This window comes from Dioscorea cayenensis, chromosome 4 (assembly GCF_009730915.1).
Source record: "Dioscorea cayenensis subsp. rotundata cultivar TDr96_F1 chromosome 4, TDr96_F1_v2_PseudoChromosome.rev07_lg8_w22 25.fasta, whole genome shotgun sequence".
Classification (NCBI taxonomy): Eukaryota; Viridiplantae; Streptophyta; class Magnoliopsida; order Dioscoreales; family Dioscoreaceae; genus Dioscorea; species Dioscorea cayenensis.
The window spans coordinates 472042-485701 of record NC_052474.1 but is presented as its reverse complement, the minus strand read 5'-3'; the positions used below and the strand labels follow the sequence as shown (position 1 = coordinate 485701).

General features: G+C 41.6%; 2 protein-coding genes across 2 annotated transcripts; both read left to right on the top strand.

Annotated features, from left to right (window-relative positions):
* The first annotated feature begins 4825 nt into the window (after positions 1-4825).
* Positions 4826-9752, top strand: LOC120258041 (S-norcoclaurine synthase 1-like). The gene is made up of 9 exons (XM_039265381.1): positions 4826-5179; positions 5266-5513; positions 5712-6036; positions 6131-6373; positions 6659-6732; positions 6994-7062; positions 8893-9196; positions 9283-9531; positions 9617-9752. The coding sequence occupies exons 1-9, from the start codon at positions 4892-4894 to the stop codon at positions 9629-9631; spliced, it is 1815 nt and encodes a 604-aa protein (XP_039121315.1). The 5' UTR covers positions 4826-4891; the 3' UTR covers positions 9632-9752.
* Positions 9639-10274, top strand: LOC120258040 (codeine O-demethylase-like). The gene is made up of 2 exons (XM_039265380.1): positions 9639-9941; positions 10029-10274. The coding sequence occupies exons 1-2, from the start codon at positions 9639-9641 to the stop codon at positions 10272-10274; spliced, it is 549 nt and encodes a 182-aa protein (XP_039121314.1).
* The last annotated feature ends 3386 nt before the right edge of the window (positions 10275-13660 follow it).

Sequence of the window (13660 nt, the reverse complement as noted above, 5' to 3'; positions counted from 1 at the left end):
TTAAGCAGAAGCCACCTAGATTCCTTAAGAATGCCCAAGCTCTCCACCTCTTATAACAAATTTAACTTTTGAGTTTGATTAACCTAAAGCTATCCTTAGCCCACAGCCGTAGACGTTCTCTAAGCCCAGCCAGCTTTTTGGATATCACAAAAGCCCCACAGCCCACAGGCGCCATCTTACCCCACCACTGTTGAACCAGATCCCCGAAGCCCTCTGCCGTATACCAAACTAGCTCAAACCTGAATGACCTCGGAATAGAACAATGTCCCCCCACTTTGAGCCGAATAGCGACATGATCAGATCCCAATCGAGGGAGGCTTTTTTGCAACATATGTGGGAACCGAGCCGATAGCCTGCCCATTTGTCCAAGAGTATCTCCTTCCTACCGCATGTGGTTCACAAAGTTGGAGATCCCACTTAAACTGATTAGCAGGTCCGCCTGTCTATTTGTCCAAAAGTATCTCCTTCCTACCGCATGTGGTTTACAAAGTTGGAGATCCCACTTAAACTGATTAGCAGCGCGAATCTCTTGGAGATTATGGTTCCCAGATGGTTTACAAAGTTGGAGATCCCACTTAAACTGATTACCGCATGTGGTTTACAAAGTTGGAGATCCCACTTAAATTGATCCAGTTTAGAGCCTCCAATCTCCCTTCACATAACTTACAAAATCGAATCTAATTTGGACTCTTGCAAAAAACGCACCTCAGCAAAGTAGAGACTAAGGAAATCTTTAACAAGAAATCTTTTTGTGGGTCTCCCCAGACTCTTCACGTTCCGAGAGATATTATTCATGAACATTGATCCGAAACGCGGACCTAGCTCAGGAGAGGTCTCCGCCTGTTCTAGCACCTGGGTAGATCGTGCTAATTCTAACGTACACAGACTATTTAGACAAACACTAGCCGACTCGGTAAAATCAATACCACATGCATTACAATAGCTAGATAGTTGAGCATTAGACCAATCTCAAAGAAGAAGAGGTTTGGAAATAATACCTTTTGAAGACCCTTCTTGAAGGATTTTCTTCTTTGTAGATCTTGGCCGTTCAGGAATAAACCCTACCTCTTCATTAAATCTTGACGTTGGTTTCTTCTGTCTTTCACTTCTCCTAGAGCCCATAGGACGATCACGATGCCCCGATTGGCTGCTACTCTGAAACCCCAGCATTAGTTCCCGAAAATTTCTCTCAAATTTTGAAGCCGACTCATCCGAGTCACCCTCCAGATCCGAAGACAATTTATCTGCAGAATGTGAGTCCACATGTGATGGCACATCAATAACACCAGGCAACCCAAATATATGTTGATCCACCTGAGAACCCAAGCCCACCTCCCGGCCCACCTTAGGCCCGCTGCATGTATGAGAGGTATTAAGCACAAAGTTCACCTCACACATTACTGGATCCTTAAACCTATTCTCTTCATCGGCCTGCAAACCATCCTGACCCATTCCTAGTTTCTGGCCCACCACATTAGCTACAGGGTCCATCTCAAGCCCATCTTGACCGAAGCCCAATTTCTGGCCCAGCCCATCTACAACAGGGATCTTCTCAAGCTTACCTGGTGGCCCAACTGGAACCATCTCAAGCCCAAAAGATGGTCCACCACCAATCCCCAACTTGTCCCGCGAGTCAATCTGGCCAAGACCATGTTGATTCACCCAGACAACTTAATCTGATCTTGGTCCACCATCACTCTTGGCGCCACTGCATCAATCCCGGGCCCGATAACCTTGGACCCTATAGCCTCCACATTCGCAACAACCTCGACCCCTCCTGACGTTCCACGTGTATCAACCTGATCTGCGACATGCGACGCAGGAGTGCGGACCCGCCATCGTTCGACACATCGATCCATCAAGCCATGCATCTTCATCTTGTCACTGTCTTCCAGTCAAATCCTCTTGGATGTCTGAGCCCCTCCCTGTGATCTCGACTGCCTGCATGGACCTCCGGTCGAGCCTGGTTCGTCAATTGACGGGGTCCTCCCCGCGACGAACCACCGCGGGAGCTTTGCTCAACCGGCGGTAACCGCCTTGCAGGATGCTGTGAACCTCTCTGTGGGAGCTACGCTCAAACAACGGAGGTTGGGACGTAATAACCTTCCTTTCACCCCAGGCTCCATCTCGCATCTCTGAAGAATGATGACACCGCCACCACTCTCTGGCCGTGTCATGCTTCTGCCTCGCAACTCCATCGAGCTTTTACTAGCCACTTCCTGTTCCCTCACGGCCCCTGCTGTCTGTTTCTTCGGATCTGAGACCTCTGGCTATTTGCCTTTCTTAGCCCTAGTTACCGAATGTGTGAATCGTTGCACCGCTAGCTGGCTCTCGTCCTCTTCAGTAACTTCTGGTAGGACATAGCTCCCAGCTGCTCGATCGAACGTCGGAGAGGACCAACGTTCCTCCGTGATCAACACTTGATACCTTCTCATACCAAACGAGAAGTCTAGTCCAAATGGCAACACCATCCCCCGACGACGACGCACCACCACCGTCACGAACCTCTTATGTGTCTTTGACAGCTTAGATAGGGTAATCAGGTTCCGCATAGGTCTCATCACTCATTCAATGACGCTCCAGCACCAACCATGGGGGGGAGGTTCCAGATCGTCATCCACTGTCCATCTCCATCGCCACGACCAAGCGCCCCAACCTCCGCCATCTAGTGAGCCAAGTCAACAGTGCACTTACCATCTTTTGTCATAATGTCGAACGTCCCAAGCTTGACCACTTCCCTCACTTCATTCCAATTCTCAAAAGGAATGAGGAAGGACGTCTCATTCAACAGCACAATAGGACCAGCCATCTCGACCGTGAGGACTGAAGGGATAACCTCCAGCACACTCCCCTCGTTGACATACCCACTTACCAAGGAGAGAACAACAAACTTGGCGAGCTCCTCCCTCAAGTCAAAGCTTACCGGCGAGAGGGAGATAGAGAGAGATGCTCGGCAAACAGTAGGTCGAGACGACCCAGCAGAGAACGATCCTCCAGCCTACACCTCTCGAAGAGGCAACACCTCCTCCGAAAGCCTCACCTCCGTCCTCTCCAAGTCCGCAACCCTACTACCCACTAGTTTAGACCTCACATGAATTCTTCTCCTTCTTGGGGTTCTCCTATCTTCCACTGGGCACCGTGCAGCAACATGACCCACCCCGAACATCTAAGGCACACAACTCGGTGCCGGCACTCCGCCGTAGAGTGGGAAGTTCGGAAACAAATGCCGCACGCTCCGTCAAGCAGGGACCTAGGTCGCTTAGCACCCAACTTCACATTTCGATCCATATTATGGGAGGTCCCCCTCTTCAAGGTTGAAGAACGCCCCTCCGATGAGGACGAGCTGACAACCTGGGTATACGACAACCCAGCCGTATCTGCCCCATCGCCGTCTGAAGCCTTCCCCCTTCCAACCTTCTCTGCCACTTCGCTGTCCTCTTTGCTCACTGTCCGCCCACCGGGATCGCCGCTCCACAGATCACCCAGCAAGCTCCACTTCATTGTTCCGCTCTTATTAGCACTTGTGAGTTATGAGTGCTCCTCTACTCATGTTCATTGTTCATGGTTCATTGTTCATTGTTCATTGTTCCATTCGTCTTTCTACGGATGTTTCCCAGCTTGGTACAAACTTGTTTTAATGGGATTGGGTTCTTCATTTTCTTCTGTAAACATGCATTTCTGTTGTCTTATCAGCTATGAAGGACTACCTGGACACTTGATTTGTTTTGAAGGTTTGGTCTTGGCCAATCATGCATGGCATCCAAAGGTCTCTTTAATAATAATAATAATAATGATAATAATAATAATCAGTAGAAGGCATAAAACATAACATTTTGATAAAAAGTTACCTGTGCAGAGCAAAGTTGTGAAAAAAAATCATGAATGTTTATTGTTTTCTGACCAAACAGAGCTTCCAAAATCTCATCAGCTCCTGTAGCCTGTAGTGGCTTTAACTGGATTGAGTGGTCAATGGAGCACTGAAGTTAGAGAGAGATATGGTCCATCATCTCATTCCAAGATTCCACAACATGATGCTCATGCAGTAAACGTGGACGGTTATGATGGAAGGAGGAAGAAGCTCAGTAACCTCCATTGTTCTCCACCTTCTCCCTTTCTCTTTCTCACTCTTCTTCTTCTTCTTCTTCTCTCTCTCTCTCTCTCTCTCTCTCTCTCTCTCTCTCTCTCATTTCTGTGTCTCTCTGAGAGAGCCTTAATTATTTAAATTAATTATTTTTATTTAATAAGCTCCTGCAAGAGTGATTGTACTTTTAGATGTTTCTCATAACTAAGAGATTTACTCTCATTCGCCACATCAAGAACGCCTAAGTCATTCATAAAAGCAAGTTTTTTGAGCTTATATAATCAATCTGGTAGTCATTATTTTTATTTTTTTATTTTTGATAAAAATAAATAAATCACAAGAGAAGGTGAAAAACAACAACAGTCAACACTAACAAACAGATAAAGAAAAACAAATTAAGAAGAATGCAACACCATTATTTTTTTTAAACTCCTCCATTTTTTTAATATTATGTTACAGATATTATTAGGCTTTGTAAATTGGGATTTATTCATTTTATTATATATATATATATATATATATATATATTAGGCCTTGAAATTTCATTGGCTCTTTAATTCAACTTTCATGAATATGGCTTTTAGTAATCTAGAAATCTCAGACTTTTGTGCACGATTTTGTGAACGGTAATTGGTGGGATTGGTAAATGCTGACGTCCATCCTTGGACTTTTGCCTCAATTGCGCTATCTTAACTTTGGGAATCATTGAGCCAGTCTCCAAATACCAATATATTTGGAGGATGAGCTCTCTAACTAAACATAGTAGTACTCCAATCAAGTTCTAAACCAAACAACGTCGGATAGACCTTTATGGATCAGAACAACATGCCCTCCAGGATTATCGGCAAAGAGTCGCCAAATTTGATCCGATCTCTGCCGGTGGACAGCGTGCAGGTCCTGGCCTCATCTCTCACTACCTCAGATCACATCCCTACAAGATACATCCGACCCGAAGCCGAATCCGAGCCGGTCATCATCCCCGGTGACGCTGAGGAAGACGTCCCAGTCATCGATTTCCACAAACTACTAGACCATGAACTCTCCAAGGCCGAGTCCTCCAAGCTCCACCTGGCTTGTCAAAACTGGGGCTTCTTTCAGGTCCCAACTCTTCACAATGAATCCAAGCAACCATTTTTTTACTTTCAAATTTTTTTACAAAAAGTTTACCATTTCATCAAATGCAGTTGATAAACCATGGTGTTTCCGAGGAGGTGATTCAGAAGATGATGTTTGTGATTGAAGAGTTCTTCAAGCTTCCATCAGATGAGAAGATGCTAGTTAAGCAGCGTCCTGGCCAAGTTGATGGTTATGGCCAGTTGTTTGTTATCTCTGAGGAACAGAAGTTAGACTGGGCTGACATTCTCGTCTATCGTACCTGGCCTCTTCATTTGAGAAAAATTGGACTATGGCCTACAAATCCATCTAGTTTCAGGTTTTTTTTTCTTCTTTTTATTATTATTATTATTATTATTATTATTATTATTATTATTTAAATAAATATATAAACCACAATTTTATTCAACAAACAAAAACGAATATAGACTGTTGTTATTATTATTATTATTATTATTATTTGCTCTGTTTTCTTTTTTTATCCTAATCTTAATTAAACAAATATTTAATTCTTTAGGGATGCTTTGGATGAGTATTCCATGGAGGTGAAGAGATTGGCGAATTGTCTTCTTGGACTTATGGCTACAAACTTAGGAGTTGATCCTCCAGAGATAACAGCAAATTTAGAGAACGGATCTCAATCTGTGAGGATAAACTGCTACCCTCCCTGTCCTGAGGATAACAAGGTGTTGGGCTTGTCCCCTCACTCTGATGCTTCTATTTTAACTCTTGTTCTTCAAGTGAATGATGTTCCTGGGCTGCAAATCAAGAGAAATGATAAGTGGCTCCCTGTCAAGCCTCTTCCTGGTGCTTTTGTTGCTAATGTTGGAGATGCCTTGGAGGTAATGAATTCTTTGATTCTCTTTCAAATATATGCACGCACAAGACCCATAGTAATATTGTAAAAGAAGTAAATTATTTGTTTTTTTTTGGTAGATAATTAGCAATGGAAAATACAAGAGCATTGAGCACAGGGCAGTCACAAACACACAGAAAGAACGCTTCTCTATTGCAGTATTTCATGGTCCAGAGAGAAATGGCACAGTGGGACCCCATCCAGAGCTTGTTTTACAGGGTGAGCCACTCTACAAGAGTATGGACTTTGAGAGTTATATGAAACTCTACCTCACATCTAAACTAGATGGAAAGAGCTTCTTGGGTCGCTTGAAACTGAACAAATAATTCAACTTGCACCTTATGTATTCTATTATCGCTCTGTTTTAGAATAAAATACGCGTGCAATTTGACTATATGACCACCATTAGATCATAATCTTCAGCGCGTGTTCAGCTCAAAAAATTAAGGGAAAAATCAGCAGTACATATATGCGCAATTATACATGCATTATTAACACCGTTCAGTAAATTGATTTGAATTCAATTGATAATAAAAACAGAGTAGTAAGGGATCCTATTTCGGTGATGGCCCCTTTTACCTATCATAATATCATTTGTCCTTGTACAGATGATTCCCAGCTTGGTACAAACTTGTTTTACTGGGATTGGGTTCTGCGTTTTCTTTGATAAACATGCATTTCTGTTGCCTTATCATCTATGAGGGACTACTTGGACACTTGATTTGTTTTGAAGTTCAAGATAGACTTGCTGAATCATGCATGGTATCCAACGCTCTCTTAGGGTTTGAACGATCAATAATAATAATAATAATAGCCAGCAGAGTGATATCACTATAAGCAGTAGAAGGAATGAGAGATAATTGTTCAATAAAAAGTTATCCTTGCAAAGCATTGTTAAAAAATCATGAAGGTTTACTGTTTTCTGACTTAAGTTACTTAACAGAGATTCTAAATCCCCATCTGCTGCTGCAGTGGCCAGAAATGGATTGACTGGTCAATTGAGAAGTGGGCTGTGTGTGAGAAAGAGAGAGAGATGTGACCCATGCAAGATTTCCACGACATGATACACACGCTGTAAAAGTGGACGGTTGTGATGGAAAGACGAAGAAGCAGAATAACCTACATTATTTTTGGCACCGAAAAAAAAAAAAAATAGACTAAAGATGAACTTCAAAACTATACTATACAATCACAAGAGAGTGAGCGAGTGAATGTAAAAAAAGTAGCATTAGCAATCCCATACATATCATTAGCAACCACTGTGTGGCTGTACTCGTTGAGAAAAAGATTTATACACAACGTTTCTTAATCACAGCAGCCATGAACGTACTTATCTAAAATACCCTTCCTTACCTGCAGAGCTGAAACTAAAGACAGTGGGATAACTGGGGTATTAACATCCAAATGTATAATAGTGTGAATTGATTTCTAATGTTTGGAGACATTTTCTTGAGATGTTTGTGCTTTTCTTTCACATATTTTATTTGCTGTTTTCTTTGGGTTGGGTCATTGATTTGAGTTTGTTACTTACTCCGAATGTAATGCCTTTCTACATACACTGCTAGCTTATTGGCTGTTTTCCTGAACCAAGGTTTACTGGATTATTAATTTCTTGCAGTTGGCTGGATATTACTTCTTCGGATTGGTTTTGTGCTAATTTTGATTTTTGGTGGTCAGGTGCTTCAAATATGCTCTTGATACTGTTCTATTAAAAGTTCTTTTAGTTTTTGATGGATGCAATTGGAACCTTGGTTAATGTGTTTTCTTGTAGCAAGTGTGCTTCCAAAACCGAAGTTAAGATTTAGCATGTTTCCATTGAGCTCCTAATTTATTGTTATGGTGGTTCAAATTCCGTCCAATGGTGCTAAAATTTCTAACTCCATTGTCTTTTTGGAACTATAGCAACATTTCTAAGCTAAAAAGATCCATCTTTATCAATAAATAGCTCTTCGTTATCCATTTGCATATACTACTTATCCACATATTTTATTTATAACTGAATAATTAGCTCTTTTTTTATCAAAAAATAATTAGCTCTTTATCCACATCGGCTAGAACTCCGTTTAGTCAACTGAAATACTATTATTATTATACTTAATAGAACTAAACAGGGAGTAGCATAAGAAATCTTAAAATTGCTAGAAATGTGTTAATGGCCAAAAAAAATAAAAAATAAAAAAAAAAATAAATGTTCTGAACTATGCAATTCTAAAACTTGCAGTTTGATTCCTCTGGGTCCGGCTGAGTTGACCTCTGTCGCCTCTTGGTGAGCTTCTGCCTCGACTCACAGTTGTGGATCTTTGTTTGTGTTCTTTTACATTGTTTTGCTTTTCGTTTCGTTCAGCATCATTTACTGCTGGTGTTCTTCCTTCCCTTTTTCTTTTCTCCGTTGCTTTCCTCTTCCTTTTCGCTTGACTGTACATTGTCTGCTTTTCGACTTTTTCCTATCGAATAAATCAGTGGTTTATCCACTTTTATCAAAAACTTGCAGTTTGTGTTTGAGTGGAGATTTTAAAATTAAACTATGATCCTATGATTGAGGTTTGGACTTGATAAGATCATTACACAAGATTGTAGATATTATTATATATGCAATTCCTTTGACTGGAGTTTGTGGCTTTTGTCCAGATAAGATCATTACACAAGATTGTAGATATTATTATATATGCAATTCCTTTGACTGGAGTTTGTGGCTTTTGTCCACAAAATAAATAAATAATTCGACCTGGGCACAATTTCCCTGTATTGAATTTTGGAACCATGCATTTATCTAAAGCTCTAATATATTTCTTTAATAATAAGCTCCAAATAAACACAGTACTCCAATCAGGTCCTAAACCTAACAATTCACGGGCAAAAGCATCGCCGTAGACATGACCGCCGGGAACAATGGTAAAGCGTCGGAGAGGTTGATGGGATCTCTGCCAGTGGACAGCGTTCAGGCCCTGGCCGCATCTCTAACTACCTCAAATCACATCCCTACAAGATACATCCGACCTGAAGCCGAATCCGAGCCCGTCATCATCTCCTGCGCCGCAGAGGATGAAATCCCAGTCATCGATTTCTACAAACTACTCGATCACGATCTCTCCGACGCCGAGTCCTCCAAGCTCCACCTCGCTTGTCAAAACTGGGGCTTCTTTCAGGTTGGCAAAACTTTACAATGAATCCAAGCCACCATTTTTACTTTCTTTTTTTTTTTTTTAAGTTTGGCATTTCATCAAACATGCAGTTGATAAACCATGGTGTTCCAAAGGAGGTGATTCAGAAGATGATGTTAGTGATTGAAGAGTTCTTCAAGCTTCCATTAGATGAGAAGATGCTGTTCAAGCAGCCTCCTGGCCAACTTGATGGTTATGGTCAGTTGTTTGTTATGTCTGAGGAACAGAAGTTAGACTGGGCTGACATTCTCTACTTTTATACTTCGCCTCTTCATTTGAGAAAAATTGGATTATGGCCTACAAAAACCATCTACTTTCAGGTTTTTCTTTTTCTATTCTTCTGGTTGTAATCTTTATTAAACAAATATTGATATGTGTATTATTGGTTTAAAAATCAATTCTCAGGGATGCCTTGGATGAGTATTCTATGGAGGTGAAGAAATTGTCAAATCGTCTTCTTGAATTTATGGCTAAAAACTTAGGACTTGATCCTGCAGAGATGGCAGGAATGTTAGAGAATGGAGATCAATCTGTGAGGATAAACTGCTACCCTCCATGTCCTGCGGATAAGAAGGTGTTGGGCTTCTCTCCTCACTCTGATGCTTCTTTTTTAACTCTTGTTCTTCAAGTGAATGATGTTCCAGGGCTGCAAATCAGGAGAAATGATAAATGGTTCCCTGTCAAGCCTCTACCTGGTGCTTTTGTTGCTAATATTGGAGATGTCTTGGAGGTAATTAATTCATTGCTTCAATATATACAGGTACACAAACCATACAAATACTGTAAAAGAAGTAAATTGTGTGTTTCTCCCCCTTAGATATTGAGCAATGGTAAATACAAGAGCATTGAGCACAGGGCAGTCACAAACACAGAGAAAGAACGCTTCTCTATTGCAGCATTTCATGGTCCAAACACTAATGCCACAATTGGACCACATTCAGAGCTTGTTTTGGAGGATGAGCCACTCTACAAGAGTCTGGACTATGAGAGCTATATGAAACTCTTCTTTGCATCTAAACTGGATGGAAAGGGCTTCTTGGGTCGCATGAAGCTGAACAAATAATGCAATTTGTACCTTCTGTATTGTATTATCACTCTGTTTCATAATAAAATGAGCAATTTGACTAGATAAACACCATTTGATCATAATCCTCAGCTCATGTTCAGCTCATACATTTAAAGGGAAAAATCAGCCGTACATATATGCACAATTATGCATGCATGCATTATTAACACAATGTAAATTGATATGAATACATTGATAATAAAAACAGACTAGTAAGGTATCCTGAAATAGAAAATGAGTAGAAAAGACACCAAGGTTTAACGTGGAAAACCTAAAATGGGAAAAAATCACGGGCAGAGGAGTAGCATAAATGCACTATTTTGTAGATTGGTACTAGAGGAGATGACGAAGATGGCTGCTGTATTCCTATTTTTTTTGAAAAAAATAGATAAACCACATGCATTATAAAAATAAAGAGAGTACAACCATCCACTAGATGTGCAAAAGAATAGGCGAACAACAACAAAGAATTACAGGAGAGAACTGAGAGGAAACAAAGGTTGTATTTGATAAAATTCAGACACTCAAACCTCACACTTGTTTACACTCACAGCTCTTAGAAGATGATAACCAGGAAACAAACTTCAACAAGATGAAAATAACTTTGTTGACCTTTCTTACTCCACTACCATTACATATAAGAAGAGAAAAAGCAAAAAGCAAAAGAACACACTCCCAACCAGAAGATGACAACGCATACAACTAAAAAGTAAAAAAGCAAATGCTAGCTAGGATAACATAATGCACTAGGAAACAACTAGCTTCCCATGTCCAATCAGAGCACACAATTTCATACAACTCCATGCACGTGAACAGCTTGCACCAAAGCTCAATATTTGAGCCAAAACCTTGAGACTCCTGAGCAATCTTCTCCTCGAGACTTCTGATAAAAAGTTTCTGAGTATTCTCTAACATGCCCCTTATACTCAGAAACTCCTCACACCAAGCACTCCCCTGAAGTACTCGTGCTTTTGGGTTGATAGTGGTTTTGTAAACACATCAGCTGCTTGTTCTTCTGTTCGACAATGGATCAACTCAATTAAACCGTCGTTCACAAGTCCACGGATGAAATGGAACCTTGTTTCAATGTGTTTGGTCCTTCCGTGCAAGATTGGATTTTTAGCAATTGAAATGGCAGAACGATTATCACAATATATCACGGTTGGACTTATTTGAGCTTGATTCATATCTCCGAGAACCCGACGCATCCATACTCCTTGACAAGTCTGCGGAGGTGGGCTGAGACGTACTCGGCTTCGGTGCTTGACAATGCTATGATGTCTTGCTTCTTTGAGCACCCGAGAAAATGACCGCTGAACCCATAGTAAATACCCATCCGGTTGTGCTCTTTTCGATCATCCGACGAACCACTCCAATCACTATCTGTGAAGCCAGTGAGCTTGGGGTTACTCACACACTCATATAGCAAACCATGTCCCATCGTTCCAGAGACATAGTGAAATATACGCTTCACCGCTCCTAGATGGTGCATAGTAGGGCTTTGCATGAACCTGGACACAACTCCTGAGCCATCATCTCGACGCAACTTCTCGTTAGTGTTCATAGGGTTAGAGATGGACTTGCAATGAAGCATTCCATATTTCTTCAACAACCCTTCAGCATATCTTCTCTGTGAGATGAAAATGGACCCCTTTTGCTGTTTGACTTCTAAGCCAAGGAAATAATTAAGTAACCCAAGGTCCGACATTTCAAATGTGCTCAGCATTGCACTTTTGAATTCAGCTAACATCTCACCTGAAGAGCTCATGTAGATAATGTCGTCTACGTACATGCACAGGAGTAGAACATCACTAGTTCCTTTCATTTTTTTGTAGAGAGTTGGTTCATTCTCACTGCGCACAAAGCCCAACTGCAAGAAGAACTCATCTATTTTGGAATACCAGGCTCTCGGAGCTTGACGAAGCCCATAGAGAGCCTTCCTCAAACGATAAACATAGTTTTTCTTTCCTTCGACTTCATATCCTTCAGGTTGAGTCACAAACACCTCCTCCTTTAGCTCACCGTTTAGGAATGCCGATTTGATATCTAGTTGATACACAGGCCACCTTTGTTGAGCTCCAACGGCAAGAAACAATCGGATTGTCTCCATGCGAGCTACTGGTGAGAACACTTCGGTGAAATCGACTCCTTCTAGTTGAGAATAACCTTTGGCAACTATTCGAGCCTTCCTCTTGTTCAGTGATCCATCTGGGTTATATTTGGATTTGAAAATCCACTTTAAACCCACTGGCTTGACTCCCTCCGGTGGTGCAACCAATTCCCAAGTGTTGTTCTTTAAAATTGAGCTGATTTCTTCACTCATGGCATCCCTCCATTCTTGGCTTTTCATGGCTTCATTGTATGTGTATGGATCTGTGACACTTAGAGCAAAAGAGCATGAAGTATAAATATCATCCAAGGATCTATACCTCACTGGTGTTGTCTCATCTGAGCTTTGATTGAGTGATGACTCCGGTGAACTAGAAGTTGAGTCACTTGAGTGGTTGGATGGATGTAGAAAAGTCAAGTCATCAGTCTCATTATCAAGGAACACTAGTTTTTGAGTGGATGTGTTAACATCTGGCCAATCATACATGGCTTCTTCATGGAATGAGACATCACGGCTGATGAAGACTTTCCAAGTGGTAGGATCCAACATTCTGTAGGCTTTTGACTCCTCTGAGTAGCCAATGAAAATGCACTTGGTTGATTTCGGGTCAAACTTCCTACGAGAATGAGTGAGTGTTAACATAAACCCAACACAACCGAACACCCGATAGTGTTTCACGGTTGGCTTCTTCCCAAACAATACTTCATATGGTGTTTGGTTTTCTAGTGCAGTAGTAGGAGCTCGGTTGAGAATATGAACAGCAGTGGCTACTGCTTCTCCCCATAAAGCAACCGGCATCTTTTTCTCCATGAGCATGGTCCTTGCCATCTCTGTAACAGTTCGGTTTTTTCTCTCGGCAACACCGTTCTGCTGAGGCGAGTATGGAGCAGTTAATTGTCGCATGATCCTGTGATCATTACAAAAACCATCAAACTCTCGAGACACGAACTCTCCACCTCTGTCACTCTGAAAGGCCTTGAGTGGAAGTCCGAGCTGCTTCTCGAGACGTTGCTTGAATCCTTTGAAGTGCTCCAAGGCTTCTGATTTGTTTTGCATAAAATATACCCAACTGAAACGAGTATTGTCATCAGTTAGTAAGAAGAAATATACATTACCCCCAAGTGTAGGTGCTTGCATGGGTCCGACGAGATCTCCATGCACGAGTTCAAGTGGTTGTTGTGCTCTCTTAGCCTCATGTTTTGGATATGCAGTTCGGTGTTGTTTTCCTAGTGCACACGCTTTACATGCCTCAACATGTGATATATTAGGAAGG

Excerpts from the sequence above, each read along its gene's own strand:
- LOC120258041 (XM_039265381.1), top strand. The coding sequence starts at position 4,892 with ATGGATCAGAACAACATGCCCTCCAGGATTATCGGCAAAGAGTCGCCA. Across the intron at positions 6,037-6,130 it reads ATGTTGGAGATGCCTTGGAG|ATAATTAGCAATGGAAAATA; the intron begins GTAATGAATTCT and ends TTTTTTTGGTAG. Across the intron at positions 7,063-8,892 it reads GGTCAATTGAGAAGTGGGCT|ACAATTCACGGGCAAAAGCA; the intron begins GTGTGTGAGAAA and ends GTCCTAAACCTA.
- LOC120258040 (XM_039265380.1), top strand. The coding sequence starts at position 9,639 with ATGGAGGTGAAGAAATTGTCAAATCGTCTTCTTGAATTTATGGCTAAA. Across the intron at positions 9,942-10,028 it reads ATATTGGAGATGTCTTGGAG|ATATTGAGCAATGGTAAATA; the intron begins GTAATTAATTCA and ends TCTCCCCCTTAG.